Source organism: Eurytemora carolleeae, unplaced genomic scaffold (assembly GCF_000591075.1).
Source record: "Eurytemora carolleeae unplaced genomic scaffold, Eaff_2.0 scaffold194, whole genome shotgun sequence".
NCBI lineage: Eukaryota > Metazoa > Arthropoda > Copepoda > Calanoida > Temoridae > Eurytemora > Eurytemora carolleeae.
In genome coordinates this window covers 346,578-370,778 of record NW_019396489.1, presented here as the reverse complement: position 1 = coordinate 370,778, position 24,201 = coordinate 346,578, and the positions used below count along the sequence as shown (strand labels likewise).

The window sequence follows — 24,201 nt, the reverse complement described above, 5'->3', positions numbered from 1 at the left end:
TGACACTGTTTAAAGTTGGGAATTGATTGCCCCCATTTTTATATTTTTATATCATTCAATAAATTTATAACCTTAACGTAATATTATTTCATGGGGTCAAAAATACAATATAATTTTTATACACATTTATATTTTTAGCAGTTTTTAGTAATACTTTTTTTCTTATTTTAAAATTTAATATATTATGTTATGTCTGATGTCTCTCAACTTTTTCTTATACTTTGTTATTATTCTTTATCCTTTTTAGAATATTTTCAGAAGCTAGAAATCCGTACAAAACCAAGAATGAACAATTCCAACGCCAGGAAACCTATCTTTTTAAATATGAAGAAAATTCAATTTTTCTGAAGTAACTGTTAACTTCAGCAAAATTATTTAACTGATCAAAATAAAAATGGCCAATCCTGTTTTAGAGGAGTTTAGCTACTTTAATAATTGTACAAGTACTCAGTTTGTAAATGTTTATATACTCGACATAAATAGTTCCAAGGATCTATGCTACAGCTAGTTGGACGGACAGAGAACTATAATATTTGTCGTAATATTAAACCCATGTTTATGGACTAATATGAAAAACATTTATGACAATGATTGTGCAAAACAAACTTTATATCAAGGGCATGCCTCCGTATTCGCAGATGAGTATTATAATGACCTGGCGCACTCCTGTATGCCGCGTCCATTAGCGCCTGATCCAATCAGGGTTCAGTCATATGTTTGTTTTCTATTCTAAACCAATAGAAATAGTATGGCGGTAACATCTATCTTTCTATCTAGCTCATTATCCAATAAGAGATGAATCCTTCTATAAGCGCTATCAGAAAATGGAAATATTTACTTCTACTGAAACTTTAGTGGGCGCTACCCCTAAACATTAGAATACATGTTATAGAAGTAAAAAATAACATCTTTTAAAGAAAAAATTTAATCTTCAAATAATTATGCAGTGTTTATTTATCCAAATAACATTACATAACTATTGAAATATTACATATTTTTCAACATTTTTTATGCCTTACTTCTATATAACATATATTCTAAAGGATAGCGGTAGAGCGCCAGGTCTTTTTAAATACACATCTGCGAATCTAGAGGTTTGGCAACCATTTCGCGGGGCAGATGGCGGCACTGCACCCCCTCTAAAGACTAAAGACTAAAGTGAAGCCAAAGTTCAAAGTTAGCCCCGTCTCAATAGTTGATTTAACGAAAGGTTTGGTGTGCAGTGATGAACTGGTGTTGGATTATCTGGATATAGATCTAGATAATATCAAGTACTGGGCAGAGGGGGTTCTACTTACAATCATCTCAGTATTTGGGATTACAACTAATGCTATTAGGTCAGTTTGTCAACTAGACAAAAGAAGAAATTGAGTTTTTGTCACAAACTCAAATTGTCTAATGCTTATTTCTTTGCAACATGATGGTGTAAACTTTTTATATTTTAAACTTAGATCACTTTAACTAACAGAATTCATAGTTTGAAATATCTAAGGTCTACGACATTGTGTTCTAAAGATATAGGGATTAGAAAATCAGAGTTTGTGGCAACGACTCTATTCCCTTACATCTTTGAAACCTTGAACAGTGATAGCCAGAAAACTGTAGAGTAGAAAGACATTTTTACAGCAATACTGAAGTGTATTTGAGATTGTTAAAACGCAAATAGCTTCACCACTAAGTTATTAAATAACTTATTAAGTGAAAGGGGTCTGGTTGCACTGCACATTTGCTATGGATCATGTTCATTGGAATATTTATAGTCATAACTTAAGTTTAAAAGTCGAGTTTTCTGGAAATCACTGTAGCTCCACTATGAAGCAAAATTAACCGTTTACTATTGTAAATTCAAAACATTTTTTATAGAGCTCTTTAATTAGAGAACTTAAGATTAAAAACGTGAAAGATTTTAATCTTTCGTGAAATACACTTTGGTTGACGTGGTTCACCTTTAAGTCAGTCACCTTTGAAATCCATTTTCAAACGTTAGATAAAATTTGTCTTATGTCCTCAGTAAACTTTTTTTGTCGGTCTAAATACTTTCAGAGCTGAAAACTTTAGAATGGTGGATATAGAGATTAATGCTTGATCTCCTCTTTTTCTTAATCTCCAGATTAAATAATGCTTGTTCTCTTCTTGTTATTAATCTCCAGATTAATTAACCGATCGGGATTAAGGATTTCCCATTCTAAAGTTTTCATCTCAAGGCAGTTGCCCAATTAATGAAGTTACATGCGCTTCACTCATTAAATTGCAAGAAAGAGATAGATTAGTATATATTTTTGGGTTAGGTCGGGTTAAGACGCTTTCTGGGCCGAGCGCTACGGCTGTGACATTTTAGGGGGCCGAGCGCCGCGGCTAGGACAGGCTAGGATCAGCGCGCCGTGAATAGAACAGTCTCTATCTCTGTCTTGAAATTCAACGCGGCATGGGCATATAACTTCGTTGGGCTTCTGCTTAAGCTTTTGATATTAAAGTATATAAAGTCTAAAAAGCTTTCATGACGGATTTTTAATTAGTGATCAAAATATGACACAGGCAGGATCGTACTTCGTAAGATGTTAGTTTTACGAGGTTAGGGAATTTGATAAATACTTTAAAAATGTCTTAAAGGGAGTTTGTAGATATAATTTCAAGTGAAACTTACATTTCAGTTTTACAAAGTTTTACTTTAATTTGACATGTTTTGTGTCTAATTGCATTTATATGTTTTTAAAAACTGTTGCTAATGATAAAGTTTTAAAATTAGTTTGAACTTAATTCCCGGATTACAAAATTTAATTCATTTTCTATATAGTTGTTTTGAAGGAAAACTGGGTTAAAAACAACCAGAGCTGAAAACTTTAGAATGGTGGATATCAGGATTAAGGCTTAATCTACTCTTTTTCTTAATCTCCAGATTACATATTGCTTGATTAATGCATGATTTTAAACTTCAGATTAATTATTCGACGGGATATCTGGATATTTCATTCTAAAGTTTTCAGCTCAGGTTATATATTGTAAGATAAATGTTATCGAATATAATCTAACTCCATGTCTATAGGATTGATTGAGGTTAGGCATAATGCACATTAATCTCTCTAGAAGTGGAAAATTCATCTGGTTTTGATGTCTCACCCTGTATAATGTACTACTTTGTTCTAGCTAGCTGTCTACAAGCTGGTAGTTTAGAGTTATAGGTCTTAAATGAATTATATGATAAATGGTTTATTTGTTACATTTAATTCAATAATAATTCATAAGTCAACGCAGGATTGACAATACACTGTAACACTGCACATTATAGATAATGACAATTTTCATAGATTATTTTAATATTGAAATTTTTATTTTATGACGTATACATTTAATTCGGTAGGGTGTTTATCAAACGTCTTCTTTCCTCCAGTTTGCAGTGATATTTAACGCAGTTTTTTTTAATAAATATATTACCCTGGAGAAGCTCTATGTATTATAGTACTTTTTTATGCAACACATTGGGAGAATATTTCTTTTCCTTACTGTATTAACCCAATTAGACAAAATTCCCAAAGTAAGTAAAGAGAAATACCTAATTATATTTCCATATTTAGTATTTTTTACTATATTAGTTTATATAAAAATATATTGATAGATAAGTTTAGTTTGTACAGGGGGCGGCGGCAAAGTTCGTTGGATTAATATATATTGTTAAGTGGATTTAACTGATATATCTAGCTATATAAGGGGTGCATCAAAAGGGAATTTTACGTACTGAGATAAATGGGATTTTCTAAACACATCTCAATACGATTTTGTTGTGGCCTATGCAACAAGTTAAATTTGGAATTAGTACAGATGCTGCTACCCCGCTTTAAATCAAGTTTTCCGCTATTTTTTCGTTTATTGCGAATGGAAACTGTATCTATTTTTAAGAAAATGTTCAAAACAATTAACAAAATCTGAGTTTTCCTCTGCATGGAATTTACGCCCTCTCTAAAATCAGATTTGTCATTTTTTTTCTGTAAACAAACTGTTTATTGGGGATGCAAGTGCAGATTATACATGCAAAGATGACAATGTTCGATTAACAGTGGTACCCTTGAAACCTTTATTTGATCAATAATGTGGTAAATATTGTCGTTTTTCTAGGTTTAATAGTGATCAATTCCTCATGTGTTTTCTTGAGTAGAAATACGCGTGGGCATGTCACTTTTAATAATCAGTTTTAAAGTTATAAATCTATTGCATACCTGAGCCCGCGATTTAAAAACTTCGGCTCGAGCCGTAATTCCTGAGATCCTACTTTAAGACCCGATCTTCGACCCACCTCTAATGACAGCTTGTGTCACGTGATTGACAGCTACAAGATCTTCGGCTCGACTCAAGGAGTTAGGCCTGTTGAAAATAAAACCGACCTTGGTTGGTTTTAGTGAAGTATAAGGCTCAATGTTGAGTCTTGTTCTCATCAAACCCGGAAATCGGAGTGCGCCAATTCCTACCATGAAAATCCACCAAATAGAATATTAAACTTTTTTTTGAACTCAAAATAAGATACATCTTGAATCTAAAAGCTCAAGCCGTAGATAAGGCCCAACGACAGTTCAGACCTGAGCCGTATTTTGCCGCCTTTTTTTAAATCGCGGGCTCTGATCAGACAAAGCTGTTCAAGGAGCCGTTGTAAATGAGAGCAATACCATCTTTGCATGGATGTTACACCACCTGTAATTAGAGCATTTTCCTTGGAAGCTCGAGTCCTAAATTAGACTCCTCAACTCCCTCTACGAATGCTAAGACATGAGTCTTATTTTCCGCTCCGCTTGATTAGAGCATTTTCCGCCGTATTCTCTATACAATTATACAAATTATACACAACGTCAAAAGTGTCAAATATAACAAAGAAAACGAAATTGTCTCACTTAGTTGACATGTTTTCTGAGATTGAATAAAAACAGAAACAAAAAAAACATAAAATTGCACTTATTTTACTGTAAGAAAAGCACTTTATTCTAAAATTATCACTATTATTGATGATTTTGTCGGACACAAAACTGAATTGACACTTGTGACGACAGAATACAACTGTACTGAGAGTGTACAAATTCTACGTTGCCATCGATTGTACTTAACAATCTATTTGCTCGTGAGTATTTCAGATTTAAAAAGGAAGGCCCCGTCTTCATGTACAGGGTGTCCCAATAAATATGGGAATTCAGTGACGACTTTTATTTCGTCTTCGATCCGTGCGGCATTTTTTCTTGAACACAATATCGAAAGCGCCTAGTCTTCAATATGTGATCTACCATTATTGCATCTTCAAAATTGACGGAGATTTTGTAAAATTTGAAATTTCAATTTATTTAGTAAATCAAAATTGTCCTAGTGTCTAATACCTTCGTCAATTTCTAAGATACAAGAAGACCACTTTATGAAAAGCTTGTCAACCCTACAGCCTCGTTTTTTTACTTTCTTTTCCATGCATTTAATATCAGAAATCAAAACGACTTTCAAGTTGAGTCTCAATTCCCATTTTTATTTGGACACCCTGTAGTATATCGCGTACTGTATGTAAACATCGGCTTAACTTTGAGAAATGAACATCCTTCAAATAAGTTAAAATGGCTTTTTTATATCAGAAATATTTAAAGTTTGGTTTGGTTGGGAGAAATACAGTGTACTAAGATTAATGTGTTGGTAACTATAATAGAGCAATTTGTAAAGTATAAACAAAGACTATAGAAGAGAAAACCTGACAGTACATTGGACGAATAATCCCCTTCTAATGAGATTAATGGTGCTCAGTCAGAACTCAGAAATAAGAATAAGAGCGAACAACGATCCATTGAAGGCTCTAGCTTGGCTTATACGTCATATTTTCAATAACATAATCCATTCTGTACAACTCCAGTACTTGACTGAGAACTAAAAAGAATAAATCAATATTTTCAAGTTCTTAAATTTGATAAAGACTAAAAGGAAGCAGAAGATTAGAACCAAATAATCAATATTTGTGTTAAATATTGAAATGTTGTTAAATAAAATTTGTAGAATTTCAAACCATTAAAGAGAAATAGTTGCAACAAGAGGAGGTAGATGACAGTTTTATGACAGTATGTAGAAATGTAGTATGTCAGTCTATTTTCTATGTTTATATATTAAGCAGTTGCTTATAGTCTACTCGATTTATGTTGTATTTAACAGTTTCTAATATTTAGTCTATTTTCTATGTTTTTGTATTTAGCATTTTCTTTTATTATTATACCCTCTATGTTTATATATTTAACAGTTTCTATTATTTAGTCTATTTTCTATGTTTATGTATCTAGCAGTTTCTATTATTAAGTCTACTCTCTATGTTTAGGTATTTAACAACTTCTATTATTTATTCTATTTTCTATGTTTATGTATTTAGCATCTTCTATTATTTAGTCTACTCTCTATGTTTAGATATGATATCCTGTATCTAGTCTACTCTCTATATTTAGATATGATAATATCCTGTATCTAGTCTACTCTCTATGTTTAGATATGATATCCTGTATCTAGTCTACTCTCTATATTTAGATATGATATCCTGTATCTAGTAACTTCAATATTTCTCTTCGGACTACCAGAGCTCTCTGAAGAATACAGGTTCTTAACTTTGCTATTTAATTTTCTTTATAATTTATAAATCCTTTATAAATTAGAACATGTTCAAAACATGCATGTTATGGGCCAAGAAGGTACAGTGTCTAGGGTACGCGCGTAGCCTAGTCCATTGGCGCCAGATCCAATCAGGGTTCAGTTGTGTGTTTGTTGTCTATTCTGAACCAATGGAAATAGTATGGCGGTAACATCTATCTCATTATCCAATAAGAGTTATGAATCCTTCTATCAGCGCTGTCAGAAAATGGAAATATTTTCTTCCACTTAAACTATGGTGACGCTGAACTAAAAAATCCATGAAAAATAAATAGGGTTGGCATACCTGTGTTTCTCTTTACTAGAATTCGGTTCAAAAATACCAAAATCAATGTTTAATCAAATTCAAAATAGCAAAAAGCAAAACTTATTTCATTTTTTTTTCTAATTTAAAAATCTGGTCTAAATAACAGTTGCATGCAGAATAAATAACTAAAATTTTTCATCCCATGATGTATAATCTTCTCTAAAAACTATGGGACAAAAATGTAAAAATAGATTAGATCAAAATGACGTAAACCTACTTTAAAAATCATCTTTTATTAGAAGAAAAATCTTTAAGATTTTTTTAATGCCTTTTCCCAGGAACTCTGTATACGCCATAACTTTACCCTACATCTTTGGACTTGGACACATTGGAAGGTAACCTTTGGTAACATCCATGTATAACCTCTCAATCATAACTTTACCCTACATCTTTGGACTTGGACACATTGGAAGGTAACCTTTGGTAACATCCATGTATAACCTCTCAATCATAACTTTACCCTACATCTTTGGACTTGGGCACATTGGAAGGTAAACTTTGGTAACATCCATGTATAACCTCTCAATCATAACTTTACCCTACATCTTTGGACTTGGACACATTGGAAGGTAAACTTTGGTAACATCCATGTATAACCTCTCAATCATAAAGTAATCTGGAAAAAAGCCAAGTTTCTCTCCTTGATAAAAATGAATGACTCTTTTATTAGATAAAAAAAAATGTTATGAAACTTTTTTCTAAAATTTGCTTGTGAATTAATTATCTATTTATGCAACTACCTTGTGTTATTATTTATTCGGGACATTATGTTGTTTTTTGTCGGGATTTTTACTTTTTTGGTTTGATGTTAAAATCTAAGGTTTTTTAATCCCAAACGTAGTGAGGGATTAAAAAAAACTTTGTTTTAAGCCGAAAACAGACCAAAAAAACTTAAATCACAACAAAAAAACACACTGTCTGTTTGTTTAATGAAATTCCGCGAAATACAGAAGAAACCGGGTATAAAATATGACTTATTTGCCTCGGAACAAATAAGAAACTTTTTATACCCGAGATCATGAAATTGCGTCATCAAATATGGGATTAAAATTCTCCCAAAATTGAATAAAATTCTTATTTCCCTAATATCAACTTCCCACATGCAGAAATTTGTAAGACAAATCACTTTGAACCGGATTAAATAATTTGAGCTAGGTCTAAAGACGATTCAACCACGTTTCTTGAATTGGTGATTTAAGTAGTTGTATCAGCGGTAGGTAGAGTTTACTGACCTAGCTCAAATCAATTGAATTTGGTACTAGGTCCCCTTTTTCCCCACTCTTATCGTAAAAAACTTGTTTCAGAGTTGGATCAGTTTTTCTAACACTCAGCATCACTATTGAAAGGTTGGATATTTTTAATTGTTTTTAAGGTACTGTGAATGTAATTAAAGTGACCTTTCATTAAAAGAATGTCCAATTCACAACCTCTTGAAAACCTCTTGCAATATCGGCATTGTCCTATTTACAACAATACCCTCAAAAGCTTTGTTAGATCAAGTGTGAATTAATAGATATCAAAGTTTATAATTTTTAAGTGACTTGCGCATTTCTACTGCATGAAAACATACACAATTTATTAGAAGTTAACAGTCTTAAAACTAAAAAATGACAATATCTTATTATTATAACTCATTATTGATTTAAATATATTTAAACTATAACTATATTTGATATAGAATATCTTTACTGTCAAAAGTAAAGATTTAATTTTCAGATTTGTTGCCGTGACCCGACCCTTGTATACTGAAAAAGAGCGGCTAAAGGTAAAAGATTTTATAAATATTTTTACTCAGAATTTCATTATCTTGGGAATCAAAAGTTTCTTAAAGCATACCAGTCAGTTACATAAAGAGATATTTTTTATTCATCACTTCTTAACAAAAACTTTTCAACATAAAAAGAATCAGCCATAAAAAAATATATTGTCGATTCATAGGAATTATTTTTATTTGTTAAAGATTAGTTTCCAAAACTGCAGTTAAGAAAATTGTCATTCCGAAACACCTTTTTCTCCAGCAGGGACTAATATTACGTTTTTTTTCTTCCTTACAATGCATCAAATTCAAATCACTTTTCCACAAAATAAGACATGTCCTATGTTTGTACGTACATTAATATTTTTTATGCAGTGCTTTGCATTTGTTGTTTTATGCATAGATCATTAATTTACTATTCCATTTGATATGTTGTATGTGAGGGGAGGAATGCCAACCGCAACACTTTCTCGTCCGAGCCACATTCTTCTAATTTTTTCGTCCAAGCCACCTCGAAACGATCTTATTTCCAATATTATTTTTTAAATTGTCCAATCCTTAAAGATAAAACTATTTTTTTTTATCTGAACACGTAGGGTATAGATAAAATATTGAATTTTTGTAAATCGAAAAAAATAGAGCTGTAATTGAAATAAGGTCTACAAGTTATAGGGTGTCCCACGAAACATGACAGTTAGTAAATAGTTTAAAATGCCTTCTTTAGGGTTTCCAATCGGAATTCCGTTGCGCGGAATTGCGCGCAATGGTTGCTGCCGCTTGCGCCATTTCATTGCGCGCAATTGTGCTGTAATTGCGAAAAATCAAGCAATTAAATATTTGCGGAATTGCACGGAATTGTGTGCAACGGTATTGCTTTTAAAATTAAAAATCATTAATTTTAACTGTTTGACTTACAAATATATGCAGCAAATACAATTTAATTTTCAAATAATCGAGGGCCGAGTTTAACTCGTTTCAACAGCTACTAATTAGCAATGTAATATGATACATTTTTTATTTGCTCAAATTGGAAACTCTTTTTGTTTAAAATTGTAAGGTTTGTTTAATCAAAATTTGATATGCTACAGTACAGTGAGAACCAGAAAACTATGGAACAAAAGGACAACATCACAGTGTATTTGATGTCGAAAGCATAAAACATTAATTAGTACCTTAGTAAATCATTTATTCAGTTACATGGGACTGCTTAAGTCTAAACTGTCGTCTTCCTATGCCAGAGTTTTCTGGTTATCATGCTGCAAATGAATATGTTAAAACAAAAGATAAAGCCTAAATTAAATTTTCTAAGCATTTGAGACTAGATTGTTAGTGAAGTTCAGTTTATTGTATGCCACTACCAAAGTTTAGATTGTATTTTTCTTGTTGAAAGGAATTGCGCATAAATTATTTGCATTTATGGCGTGCCGTAACGTTTAAATTGAATATTATCAAAAAATTGATACACAAGCGCAAGAAAGTTGCGTGCAATTTTGGTGCGTTTATTGCGCGCAATTATTACGGTATTGTGCGCAATTAAATTCACTTGCACGCAAGGGCTCTTAATTGCGGGTAAGTAACGTTGGAAACTTTAGCTTTCTTCCATACTGTATTACCTTTCTTCCATATTAAGCAGGGGCAAAAAATAAAAATATTATATAGGAGTCATATTGTGGTAAGATTAATTTCAAATTAAAATATATTTGAGCAAAAGATTTTTAAGCGAAATAAACTATATCTATAAAGCCCATTTATTCGGGACATTNGGGGGGGGCTTGTTTAAGGAGGGATATTTAAACATTTAAAAAAATTTGATATAAACAATACCCTTTTAAAACAAAATACTGAATAACAGTTTACACTTAAAAAAATCTGTTCATTCCTCTGAGTTATTTCATAAAATCTTTGATGTAAATATTCAGATTCTCGTACTTCAAGTAAACTTCTACCAAAGGTGTCAACCTATCTCTAGTACGCTAACTTTTAAATGGTAGAGTTCATGTCCAGGAAGGTTAAAATGTTCTCCTGTAGGCTGCACTGGTTTAAATGGTAGAGTTTAAGTTAGTATCAAGATAATAAGAACGCGTTCCTGATTTTAAACGTTTTTTTAAGCTAATATCCAATCTGTTCTGTTCCGTTCGTTTCGTTCCGTTCAAATATTTTTAAAACGCGTTCTTTACGTTACGTTTTATTTTGGAACGATGGAATTGTTCTTGATGGTTCCGTTCATTCTTGTGAAAGAAAGACTGTTCTTTAAGAACGACGCCCAGCCCTACCTGTACTGGGTTCTGACGTAGGCGAGGGTCATGAGCTAGAATCACTAGAATTGTATGACTACCTTACCCTATTCCAGTATTCATGGTAAATACATAAATTGTATTTATGCTCCATGTTTCGTGTTTTGCAGTCGGTAAATACAACTTTATATCATTCTTTATTATACGATAAATTTGATTATAGAATATCCTGATGGTTGGATCTGCTACATTTTCTATTCTCTACAATATCCCAAGGTAAATTACAAAGACGTTAAAATGTCGGTCGAAAATCAACCTAATTTCATTGGTTCGGTTCACGACGGTATAAACGGTTTCTCTATATGTTGCTGAGACAAGGAAGGAAGAGAATCCTTGCAACGCAAACTCAAATTTTTTAATCCCTATATCTTTGCAACCTGACGATGTAATCCTTTGAAATTTCAAACTTAGATTATTTGATCTTACAGAATTTATGGCTTGAAATGTCTAAGGTCTACGACACTGGGTTGCAAAGATATTGGGATTAGAAAAAAAGAGTTTGTTGCAAAAACTCAATTCCTCTGTAAGAGTTTAAAAGTTTTTGAGGAAAGAAAATGAAAGTGTTTTCCTGATTTTTCTCAAGATAAAGTTTAACTTGAGCATCCTTGTCATTCGTAAATACCATACTCTGATTGCCTTGGAGGGTCAGGTGTAATTTCAATCCTCTAGCCTATAATAGCCCCCACCCTTCCCTTGGTCCAATCCTAGCCCATACCCTGCCCCTGGTTCAATCCTAGATCAGTTACAGCCCCTCCTTCCCCTGGTTCAATCTTCTTGTTATTGTGACATCAAGTGTTCTATCTATATTGTTATTATTCTATGTTACCAAGTTAATCATATTTGCAGACTTAACGTTGGTAACGTTTCTCCTACATTTCATTAGTTTTTCTCCTGACTATATAACCTCTTTGAAATTACCAAGTCGCTTGTTAGCCAGCTTTTCCTCTATCAGTTTATTACAAAAACCATATGATTTTCTTCGTAATATTTCACTTTTTGGGATAATTCAGAAATTATAAAATAGCAAAAACATTTTATCTTCAGGATAAAAATGAGATATTCCTTACATTCTATACAAAATTTCTAACACAAAGTTAGATATTTCGACTTTTTTCTTGGTTAAATATAGCATTCATAATGTTAAAAATCCCTCTAAAAGTGTTAGTTTAGGTGAGATGAATGACAGCATGAAGACTATTTATATCCCAGCAGTTTCTTCACTCAGAACGGTACTTTAAGAAAATAAAGATAAAGAATTTCTTCAATGTTTAAATGGCCAAATTTTTATATTTGTATTAACAAGTGCAAGAATCTGATTAAACATTCAAGCATTGGAAAACAGCTTGTTCAAAATGTTATTAAAATTTGGAGAAATCATTGTTTAAAAAGAATTATGAAATAATTCTTTTTTTCAGAACACAACCTACCTCACTATTCATTTCTGGTCAAAGGAAATATATATATTCAGATTCAAAAGTTGTATTTTGTGCAAACTTCAAAGAAATGACATGGAAAGGGACTTCAGGTGTATTTGTAGTTCTTTAAAGACAATATACATCTGAAAGTCAATTTTAAAAGAAAACTAATATTTTCAAATAATCAATTTATTAAAATATTTGGTTAAATATTATTTCATGTTTCCCCAAACACATGTTACAAAGCTTGCTGATAAGTTTTTGTAGAGGAATTTTTTTAAAATTTTATTTCACAAAGTTAGTTAAGAAAATTATTTTTTAGTTTTTACAATTGTCTGAGAAAACTAAGGCAAGCATTGATGAAAAAAAAATTTTGAAAATTTTAAAAAATCATCAGATTTTTAAAGTTTTTTAAAAGTTTTTTCCCCTTTTTAATAATTCTAAAAATTATATTGGGTATAGTTAGTCCTTGTTGAGCTAGGACCGTATGTTCTTCTCACAACACTCAACATTATCATTATTATCAGGTAATTGAAATTTTTATTTGTCATCCACGTCATACTAGAATATATATCTATATTTTACATATTTCTATTCATATCTTGATCCTTTTTATTTAAGAGTTATTGAGAAAAACAAACAAAAATATCTTTCTACAGTATTTAACCAAAAATATTAAACTTCCTATAGTATTTAATCAAAAATATTAAACTTTCTACAGTATTTAATCAAAAATACTAAACTTTCTACAGTATTTAATCAAAAATATTAAACTTTCTACAGTATTTAATCAAAAATATTAAACTTTCTACAGTATTTAACCAAAATTATTAAACTTTCTACAGTATTTAACCAAAATTATTAAACTTTCTACAGTATTTAACAAATAATATTAAATTTTTTACAGTATTTGACCAAAAATATAAAATTTTCTACAGTATTTGTAAAAGTTTTGCGGCCCAGGTCCTGACCATATTCTGCAAGCATTTTATTTTACATGCTTTCTCTCAGAGAGAGTGAGGTGTTGACACCTCAACTGCTTTCTACTAACTTTTGATTATGAGATATTATCACAGTCTTATGATATTCTTATTTGATTTCTAAAGACTCTATTAAAATTCAAAGTTGGCGGAAACTCTATCATCATTTTTCGAGATTTTATCAAAAATTGACATAAAGTTTCTTTTAACAGAATTGTCTTCGATATTTTTTTTTATAGCTTTCTGATATATATTCAATATGTGTATAATTATACTATTTATTTGATCATAATTATATCTTTTAACTATTGATCTAATGTTTAAGCCCACATCATGCTAAATTATTAGTTTTTTTTTTCAGCAAATCATATATAAAATTTTTATTTTTTCTCGATGTTTACTATTTTGTCAGAAAAGTGCAAAAGTATGAAAAAAACATGTAAATTTAAAGACTATTAAATTATAGACCAAAACCCAATTTGATTTAAATTTGATCTCGCCCCATGGTTAGTCCAGGGTGACATATTATTATCTTTAAAAGATTGTTTGCAGTCCCATCAGCCTCTTGACACTTATATAGCTTTAATCTATTAACGAACTTTTAAAAGGTTTTAATTTAATGACTTTTATATGAATTTTTATATGGATTCGCAAAGATTTTCTTTCAGAAAATTCGTGTTTTTATTTACACTTCCACTTAATTGAAATAGTTTAAACTATTTTATTTTCTAATCTTTATCAGATAATTCAAGCATGAAATTAAATGCAAAATATTTTTAAGTTCCGTATTCCATAATTTTCTGCCAGAATTAAATTTTTTTTTACAGAAGTTCTATATGTAAAACTGGCAGAAGTGCCCGGCGTTGCCCGTGGAAAAAAAAAAATATTTTGAAAAAAATGTTCGATTTTTTTTCGCCAATATAGCACCTTATATACGAATGTCTTGTTTTATTATATAAATAATACCGTTCTGATTTTTTAATGTATAAGTTAGCGTAGCTTGGAGTCAAATTACATACTCATGAAATATGGATGCGATGTTCTTAATAACATTTTCTTGTTATTCAGTTCTCAGAAACAATTTTTATCAAATCAACCTGTCTTCACACTGAGGAAACCTTGACAAGATAACCCCTTTGTGCAAAATGCATTTCAAAATTAATTTATTTATCTTAAATCAGCTTTCGTTTTTCCTTTCACAGTGTCACCTAACCCTAACATTTCATCCTTATGTCGAACTATCCACAGATAGTGCTTATTTTGGTTTAGAGGAACAGTGTTCTTGCAACAAACTCAGGTTTCTATTTACCGTATCTTTTCAACCAAATGTCTTAGACATTAGATATTTCAAACTAAAAATTCTGCTAACTCAAATAATCAAAATTTGAAATATCAAAGGTTGACAGGTTGCAGATATAAAGGAATTATATAAAATATTTGTTTTAGGCAAAAACTTAGTTCAAAATCATTAACATATTGTAATTGTGGCAGGGATATTTAACGATTTTTTTATAGAGAGTATCCTAATCAACATGGGAATTGAGTGGCGCATTGGAGTCCGTTTTGTTAAGAGTTAGTATTGTAATACCTGATATCAAAATTCAAAATATAATTATCTCTGATAAAGTTTATTTTATTAAAACATTAAAAGGCTGTTTTGATGTAATATCTCTACAAGAAAAACAGTGGAGAAGGACAAGTTAAATTTGTTTGTCTTGTTTTTTAAGTAATAAATACAGTGATAACCAGAAAACTCTGAATTAGGATACGACTTTTAGACTTAATATTACTTTAATACTCCAATGAGTATGGAACACAAAAATTGTGCAGTGTAAACAGGCCCATGTTACTTAATTAGTGACTTTTTAAGTGTCTAGTAAAACTGTTTACTATTTAACAACATCAAATACTCTGACTTACTGCTAAATAGTCGTCTTCCTACTTCAAAGATTTCTGGTTATCACTGTAAGTACAACAGCATTATATCGCAGCATACACAAACAAATTTTAACTTTCTATGGGTCATAGCTTTCTGAGCATTTAAAAAGACGATATCCAACTCGTAACTCTAAATACAATGTTTATTGTGAGTTGGTAACTAATATTGTGATAATTTGCTTTCGAGATTATAATCAAAATACTAGGATACAGGCCGTGTCCTACGAGACATGACAGTTGGTAAATAGTTTTGAATGTCTTCTTCCATATACTGTATTAAATACAGGGTGTCCCACGAAACATGACAGTTGGTGAATAGTTTAAAATGACTTTTTCCATTATTTGTTCAGTTGTTTGATACCAAAGATCAATGAAAATATTATATGGGAGTCATGTTATATTAAAACAAAAGATTTGTTTAACTAAAATAACTATTTATTAAATGTCATGTTTCGTGGGACACCCCGTATTAAAAACATTTAATATTATAATCACAATGCTAGGGTATCTACAGTGTAAAAGTCTCAAATATTCTCCTGAAAAAATATTTAAAATATGTTCAAACTTCACATTTTTTTCAGAGCTAGACAATCCTCCCAAATCCAACCCAGGTCTGCGCAAGCATCCAAAAAGGTAAAAAATCTGGCATTTTTAGGAATCTCTTTCAAAACCCTGAGAACAGCCACCCCTCCTTCGGTCTGGTTCCAGTTTATATATTCCTATTTAAGTTTACCTGGATAAGGATGAGAAACGGTTTCTCATATCTTGTCATGTTTCTCATATCTTGTCATGTTTCTCATATCTTGTCATGTTTCTCATATCTTGTCATGTTTCTTGTCATGTTTCTCATATCTTGTCTTGTTTCTCATATCTTGTCATGTTTCTCATATCTTGTCTTGTTTCTCATATCTTGTCATGTTTCTCATATCTTGTCATGTTTCTTGAAATATAATTATCTGATTCTTTTCATGGATTTCTTTTTATCATTAAAAATCATGTCAAAGTTAAACTAAAATGAAGTATGTTTATAGTGAATCATTGTGTACTCTTGATTAAAACGAGACTTGAAATAATGTTGATGAAGTTCTTAAATAATTGATAATTCGAATAATTTAGGATCAATGATAATTATACATATGTTTTTTATCTTCAGCTGGACAAAAGTAAATCTTTTCATATTTTTTTTTCAGGAACTGCAGATGGTTCAGATTCTGCTCCTAATCGTGATCATGTTTGTCATCTGTCAGAGCTTCAAGATCATCCCAGACCTCTATGAAGTGTTCCAGTGTTCCTTCGGTAATATTTCTTTCTGATTTCAGAATTTCAAGAATATCTTATTATAAAGTAGTAGTTATCTTCTGATTATTTTGTATAACATTTGAAAAAAGCAATGACAACCCCAGAATTAGTCCCCTAGATGAGATATTTTTATGGGGTCATGGGTTTTGAGAAATTCCTGAGTAATTCTCAGGTATTTTTCCCGAAGAAATTCCTGAGAATTTCCCAAAAATACCTCTCCAGAAATTCCTGAGAAATTTTCAGGACTTGGTCACCAAGTTTACGGATTTCTGGGGGAACTAAATGTCAAAATAAATTATGAGAAATTGCTGGAAATTTCTGCCGAATTTTCCCTCAAGAAATTTCTGAGAATTTTCCGGAGTACTTCTCCGGAAATTCCTGAGAAATTCTTAAGACTTGGTCATCAAATTAAAGGATTTTTAGGGAAATTAAACAAGAGATATAGTTTAGAGAAATTCCTGAGAGCTACTCAGGAATTTTGCTACTCGAAATTCTTGAGAAATTCCCCAGAAATTCCAAGAGAAATTCCAAGAGAATTTCATAAGTCTTGGTCATCATATTAACGTATCTTTATGGGAAATGAATAAATTCTGAGAGATTCTCCGGAACTTCTGAGAATTTCTTCAGAATACTTCTCCTGAAATTCCTCAGAAATTCTAAGAACTTGGTCACCAAATAAGCAGATTTTTAGGGGAACTAAATGAGAGAATCAGTTTTAAAAAAATTCCATGGAATTTTTCCCAAATTTTCCCGCAAGAAATTCCTGAGAATTTCTCCGGAAAACTTATCCGAAAATTCCTGAGAAATTCTCAGGACTTGGTCACCAAGTCAAAACATTTTTAGGGAAGTTTAATTAGAGACAAAGTTTAGAGAAATTCCTGAGAGTTTCTCCGGAATTTTCTCCTGAGAAATTCTCCGGAAATTCCTTAGAATTTCTCAGGATTTGGTCATCAAATTAGCGAAATTTCAGGGGAAATGAATAAGAAAATTAGATTTGAGTAATTCTTGAGAAATTCTCCAGAATTGTTCCACTAGAAATTCCTGAGAATTTCTCCAGAAACCCCTGAGAAATTCTCAGGACTTGGTCACCAAGTTAAAGGATTTAGAGAAATTCCTGAGAGTTTCTCTGGAATTCCCCCCCCCCCCGAGATTCTTGAAATAGTCTCCGGAATTTCTTGGTGGACTCCTAGCAATTCTTGAGAATTTCTCAGGACATGGTCATTAAATTATTGCTTTTTTACTGTAAGTGATCTAGGATCCTATTGCACTTCTGGTGTTATATTATGATCTAGGATCCTATTGCACTTCTGGTGTTATATTAATCTAGGATCCTATCGCACCCCTGGTGTTATATTGATCTAGGATCCTATTGCACCCCTGGTGTTATATTAATCTAGGATCCTATTGCACCCCTGGTGTTATATTGATCTCCTAATGCATCCCCGGTGTTAATTGATCTAGGATCCTATTGCACTCCTGGTGTTATATTGATCTAGGAGCCTATTGCACCCCTGGTGTTATATTAATCTAGGATCCTGTTGCACCCCTGATGTTATATTAATCTAGGATTCCATTGCACCCCTGGTGTTATATTAATCTAGGATCCTATTGCACCCCTGGTGTTATATTGATCTAGGATTCTATTGCACCCCTGGTGTTATATTAATCTAGGATCCTATTGCACCCCTGGTGTTATATTAATCTAGGATCCTATTGCACCCTGGTGTTATATTAATCTAGGATCCTATTGCACTCCTGGTGTTATATTAATCTAGGATACTATTGCACTCCTGGTGTTATATTGATCTAGGATCCTATTGCACTCCTGTTGTTATATTAATCTAGGATCCTATTGCACTACTGGCGTTATATTAATCTAGTACACTATTGCACTCCTGGTGTTATATTGATCTAGGATCCTATTGCACTCCTGGTGTTATATTGATCTAGGATCCTATTGCACTCCTGGTGTTATATTAATCTAGGATCGTATTGCAATTCTAGTGTTATAATAATCTAGATCCTATTGCACTCCTGATGTTATAATGATCTATATTTGTTATTTGTATATTGTTATAATTGTCAATTTTCAATTTGTATATTGTTGTAATTGACAATTTTCAATTTGTATATTGTTATAATTGACCACTTTGTATATTGTTATAATTGACAATTTTCAATTTTTATATTGTTATAATTGACAATTTTCAATTTGTATATTGTTATAATTGACAATTTTCAATTTGTATATTGTTATAATTGACAATTTTCAATTTATATATTATTATAATTGACAATTTCCAATTTGTATATTGCCATTATTGGCAATGTTCAATTTGTATATTGTTATAATTGACAATTTTCAATTTGCATATTGTTAACCCTATTCCTGCTGGGGGGGGGGGTCAATTTGACCCCCCCCTGTAGTTTTTTTACGTAACTCAAAAAGTATTGGTCTGAGGCTGTTGAAATTTTCTGACTTTTCTTACATACCCAAAGCCCTCCCTTTAGGCCTAAAACCGGGCTTTAATACTAACTTATCCTGGTTTTCAAGTACCCCAGCAGGGATAGGGTTAAAATTGACAATTTAAAATGTGTAGGAGAACGAAGAATCCCTGCTTGTTGGGAGAATCCGCCTAAGGTACAGCTAAAGTTGAAATGTAAAAAATATGATAATTCAAAAATCGTTGAATAGTTAACAGATCAGAGATATTTAAAAATGAAAGTATTGATATTATATCTTTTGGAAACATAAAGCAAGGTTACTTTGAAAATTTTTATAGATAATTATAATGTTCGGAGAAATACACATTGGGTTAGAACTGAGACTCATTTTTCATAAAAATGCATTTTCTTAACATTGGTTAAAGGGGGGGGGGGGAGGGGGTAGACATTGATCGTGATAGAATGTTATTCTAAGATTGAGTCAATAAATTTTAAGATTGTTTTGCAACAATTTTCCTTCCATTTTAACTTTTATTTAAGGTTGTGAACACTCTGTCAATCATATCACACTTGGCGCTGTCAATTAATTCCTCAGTCAATTTCTTTGTGTACGTCGCCTGGGGATCAAAATTCAGGTATTTGCCCGTGAAAATTGGTCCATTCTGGAGCCTTTCAAATTTAGACTAAAGTGGCATGTAAAAAAAATATTCGCCTTAAACCCTGATGTAATTCATTTAAATTATACTTAAAGGGACTGTAAGCATAATTTCAAGTGACCCTCCATGTAAAAAGGGCAATGTTCGACTTACAAAGGTACTCTTTAAGAGAAAGTAAATATTTATTTTCTAGAAAGTAACTATTGTATTAAATGCCGTACTCTTAAAACTTCGTCCAGAACTGTATCAATCCAGGCACAACTCAATCCAACTTTGCCATCAATGTTAAACCGGACACAATCTCGGCAGCTGTCAATGTCAATAGGCACACAAGCTTGTAATCAATTAATGCCAACCCAATGGGCAGGATCTCGTCAGCTATCAATGTCAACACGTACACAAGCTTGTAATATATGAATGCCAAACCAATGGACATGATCTTTTCAGCTATCCATGTCAACAAAGACACAAGCTTGTAATCTATCGATGCAAAACCAATAGCATGATCTCGTCCGCTATCAATGTCAACACCGACACAAGCTTGTAATCTATTAATGCCAACCCAATGGGCAGGATCTCGTCAGCTATCAATGTCAACACTGACACAAGCTTGTAATCTATCAATGCCAACCCAATGGGCATGATCTCGTCAGCTATCAATGTCAATAGGCACACAAGCTTGTAATCTCTCAATGCCAAACCAATGGGCACAATCTTGTCAGCTATTAATGTCAATACAGTCATAAGCTTGTAATCCATCAAACCAATGGGCATGATCTCAGCTGGTATGTTTCAATGAGAACCAAATAACTCTCAATACTGTAATCAAAGCTGAGTCTCTGCAGTATCAACTAATGTCTTCTAGACATCTATCTTACAAGTTAACATATGCACAGCATAGTTTATGTTCAGGTGTATGTATTTACAAGATTAGTGTTGATAGCTCTAACATCATTTACAGCGTAGTTTAGTTTAAATGTATTCTAAAATATGATAAAATTTCAGTGCAACTAACTCATACGAAAAATATTCCGAGAGACGGTTTTACAATTTATTTTACTTCATACAAACATTTATGAAAGAAAATAAAATACAATCGATATGCAAAATAAGAAGCAGTATTTGGTTGAAGAGTGATCAAGTTAATCTCCAGCCTCACATAGAAAGGGTTCGTAGAGAACTGACTCCGACATCCCCCCGCCAGGGTTCTATCCCTAGCACCCTGACCCGGCGGGTCAATACCCCTGGCACTATGCTACCCTGAGATAAGGAGTAGCCTCGCTTGGTCTATAAATAGAAATAGCTTGGATTGGATAGAAGCTAAACTTAGCTTCAAGCAAACAACATAATAAACCGTCATTTCTATATGTATATACAGCAGGGGTATAGTACCCTTAACTATGATCGCAACGATCTTAAGATCCCTTGAACCGCTGATCATAAAAGATCAACAAAAATCACAACATCATTACAGTATGTATTTACAAGATAAGAGCGGATAAATATAAACGTAGTTAATCTTATCACAATATAAGCTTTAATCTTATATTATGTAGTTCTGGTTTTACTTTTAGCAATATCGATTAATAACGATGTTTTCATCGGTTATTTTGCATAAAGGGGACCTACTTCATGAATTTTTTTTATGGAAAAAGCTAAAAAGTTCAGAACTTCTAGGACAAAATAAGAAAAAAGTTTCGAGTTTCTTGTCTTCATTAGACAAAAGTTAAAGAAATTATTAAAAAATAAATTTAAAAAATATTAATCTGGGAACATTTTAAAATTTTTCAAATATTTATTAACTTTGAAATTAAATAACTGAGGGGCAAATTTCAACTCTAAGTAATAGCTATTGGTTTTTAGAACCTTTTTGAAAAATTACAGATGCCCGGAGTTGCACCATTTTCAGTTATCACTAATTAGATATTGCTAAAAAATGCTGGGTTTGGTTCCGTGGTTCTTCTAAGGTCCCCATTGAAAATTTGAGGCAAATCGGTCTAAAGGTTCCTGAGTTATGATCGGACAAACAAACACCCAAACAAACTAACAGACAAACAGAGATTACAACTTTATATAAATAGATACAAGATTACAATTAAGCGTATCTATAAGTTTTACAAACATCCTAATTTAATAAATCGATTTTTAATGTAGCTATTTATACCTATTAAAAATGTATCTTTTCATAAATATTTTTATCTTTACATAGTTACAAAGTACAATCGTAAAGGTCGAAACTTGTTAAAAATAAAACAGAAAGCTAGACAAAATGATGAAATTAAATGTTGTATTGTTAAGGAAAGCATTGATGCGGTTAATTCAATCAAAGTTTCGTGGCTCCAGGTAAACTTCTTTGTTTACATTTTCTTGGTTGCATCAATTAATATAATGTGTTCCTTTGGTTAGGGCTGCGGGCATGTTCCGACTTTTCTTTAAATCGTTTCGTTCCGTTCTAGAGCATGACCCTTCAGCTAGCTCGTTCTGTTCTCGTTCCTTTCTCGTTCCTTTCTCGTTCCGTTCCGTTTTATCCTTAGTCTAAGAACGGTCATTCCTTTCCGTTCCGTTCTTGGTGTTCCTAGTCAAAGAATTCCTTAGTCAAATTCCACCCAAAGAGAATTGGTTTCAATATGTGCGCAGAGTATACGCAACCGCAATTAACTTTCTTTGCATTATAACCTTGAATATGAAAGGCAAATATATCCTGTTACATATTAGAAATCTTAAACATTTTCGTTCTCCTTAATAGCGTTTCAATAAGAGAAATTAGAATTGAAAACATTTAAGAATTAAATCTTACGTAAAATAAACTTAAATTTCACTTCATTCATTTTTTCAAAATTCCTCGTTCAAAATATTTAAATGTTAGAATCTACACCAAGCTAATTAAAATTTAATTACAAAATATTATTTGAAGAAATATCAAGGGTTCCATGTAGGAGGGATGAAGGGATTTCTCAAAAATATAAATACTCACAATATCCGAAATATATAAAATTTCGTTTATTACGGCTACTATTACGACTACTTTTTCTCGCTTTTTTAAACGTTATAAAAAGTAATTCCTGGTCTAAAATTCCAAAAACTTTGATTTATTCGAGTTGCTCTAGCTTGGGTTTTCCGATATTCTGATAAAAATGTTGTGTAACTGTTTGAATATTCTGTAGGAACGAAGACAGACAAAATCTTGAGTTAAGAATGTTCAACAACACAACACAGGGGAAACCTTCACCAAAAGGTGATATCTTCTATCTATAAACTATAAATATACTTTGCTTGGGTGTCTGTTTGTTTGTTTGTAACCAATAATCGTTAAAACGAATAAGCCTAATTTTTTGTGGGACCTCACGCGACCCCAGGTAAGATTTATGGATACTCGTGATCCCAGGTAAGACTTATATACTAAGTATCAGTTGTGAAAAGTTAAGAAATGACCAAACAAACACAGTGTAGACTTACACAGTACGATCAGACACAGTACAAACATACACAGCACACCCAGGCACAGCACAAACATACACAGCACAAATTTACACAGTACAGACATACACAGTACAAACATACACAGTACAAACATACACTGTACTAACATACACAGTACAAACATACACAGTACAATCAGACACAGTACAAACATACACAGTACACCCGGACACAGTACACCCAGGCACAGTACAAACATACACAGTGCAGACATACACAGTGCAAACATACACAGTACAAACAGAACAGAACAGAACAGGGACTAGATGAAAACTTTGTTTTTGCAAATATGACCCCTGATATTATAAATGATGCTCTTAAAAAACTAAAAAGTAAAAACAGTTCTGGACCAGACAAAATTTCAACAAAGGAAATGAGTTTTTGCCACAAGCTCAAATTTTATAATCCCTATTTCTTTAAAACCTGATTCTGTAAACCGTTGATATTTCAAACTTACGCTTTTTGGTCTATCAGAATTCATAGTTTGACATATCAAAAATCTACGACATCGGGCTGCACAGATATAGGAATTATAATTTTGAGCTTGTGACAAAAATTCATTTCCTTTGCTAAAGTCTATTATACCAATTATCATGGGTCCTATCTGTCATTTATTTGATTTATCTTTCATAACTGTGTTTATTCCTACCACTCTTAAAACTGCAAAAATCGTCCCAATCTTCAAGGCTGGGGAAACGGATAATTTTACAAATTATAGGCCTATAAGTTTGCTTTCTTCGTTTTCAAAACTTTTAGAAAAAGTGGCAGCAAATCAAATTATGAAATATTTGAATAAATTTAAACTACTTTATGAACATCAGTATGGCTTCAGAGCAAAGCACAACACTACTCAACCCTTAATTCATTTCTTAGATAAAATATACAACGCACTAAATAAACCTGTATCCGAATATACTCTGGGAATTTTTATAGATTTAACTAAAGCTTTTGATACCTGTGATGTTGACATTCTACTGAGCAAGCTTGAA

General features: G+C 31.9%; 1 protein-coding gene across 1 annotated transcript; it reads left to right on the top strand.

The window, feature by feature from the left end:
* The first annotated feature begins 394 nt into the window (after positions 1-394).
* Positions 395-23,251, top strand: LOC111704227 (FMRFamide receptor). The gene is made up of 16 exons (XM_023476381.1): positions 395-443; positions 1,211-1,337; positions 6,523-6,591; positions 7,228-7,284; positions 8,254-8,295; positions 8,666-8,714; positions 11,163-11,215; positions 12,159-12,228; positions 12,415-12,450; positions 12,877-12,941; positions 15,914-15,965; positions 16,523-16,628; positions 19,232-19,272; positions 19,617-19,711; positions 22,031-22,075; positions 22,897-23,251. Exons 1-16 carry the CDS (start codon positions 395-397, stop codon positions 22,985-22,987), a joined length of 1,047 nt encoding a protein of 348 aa, XP_023332149.1. The 3' UTR covers positions 22,988-23,251.
* The last annotated feature ends 950 nt before the right edge of the window (positions 23,252-24,201 follow it).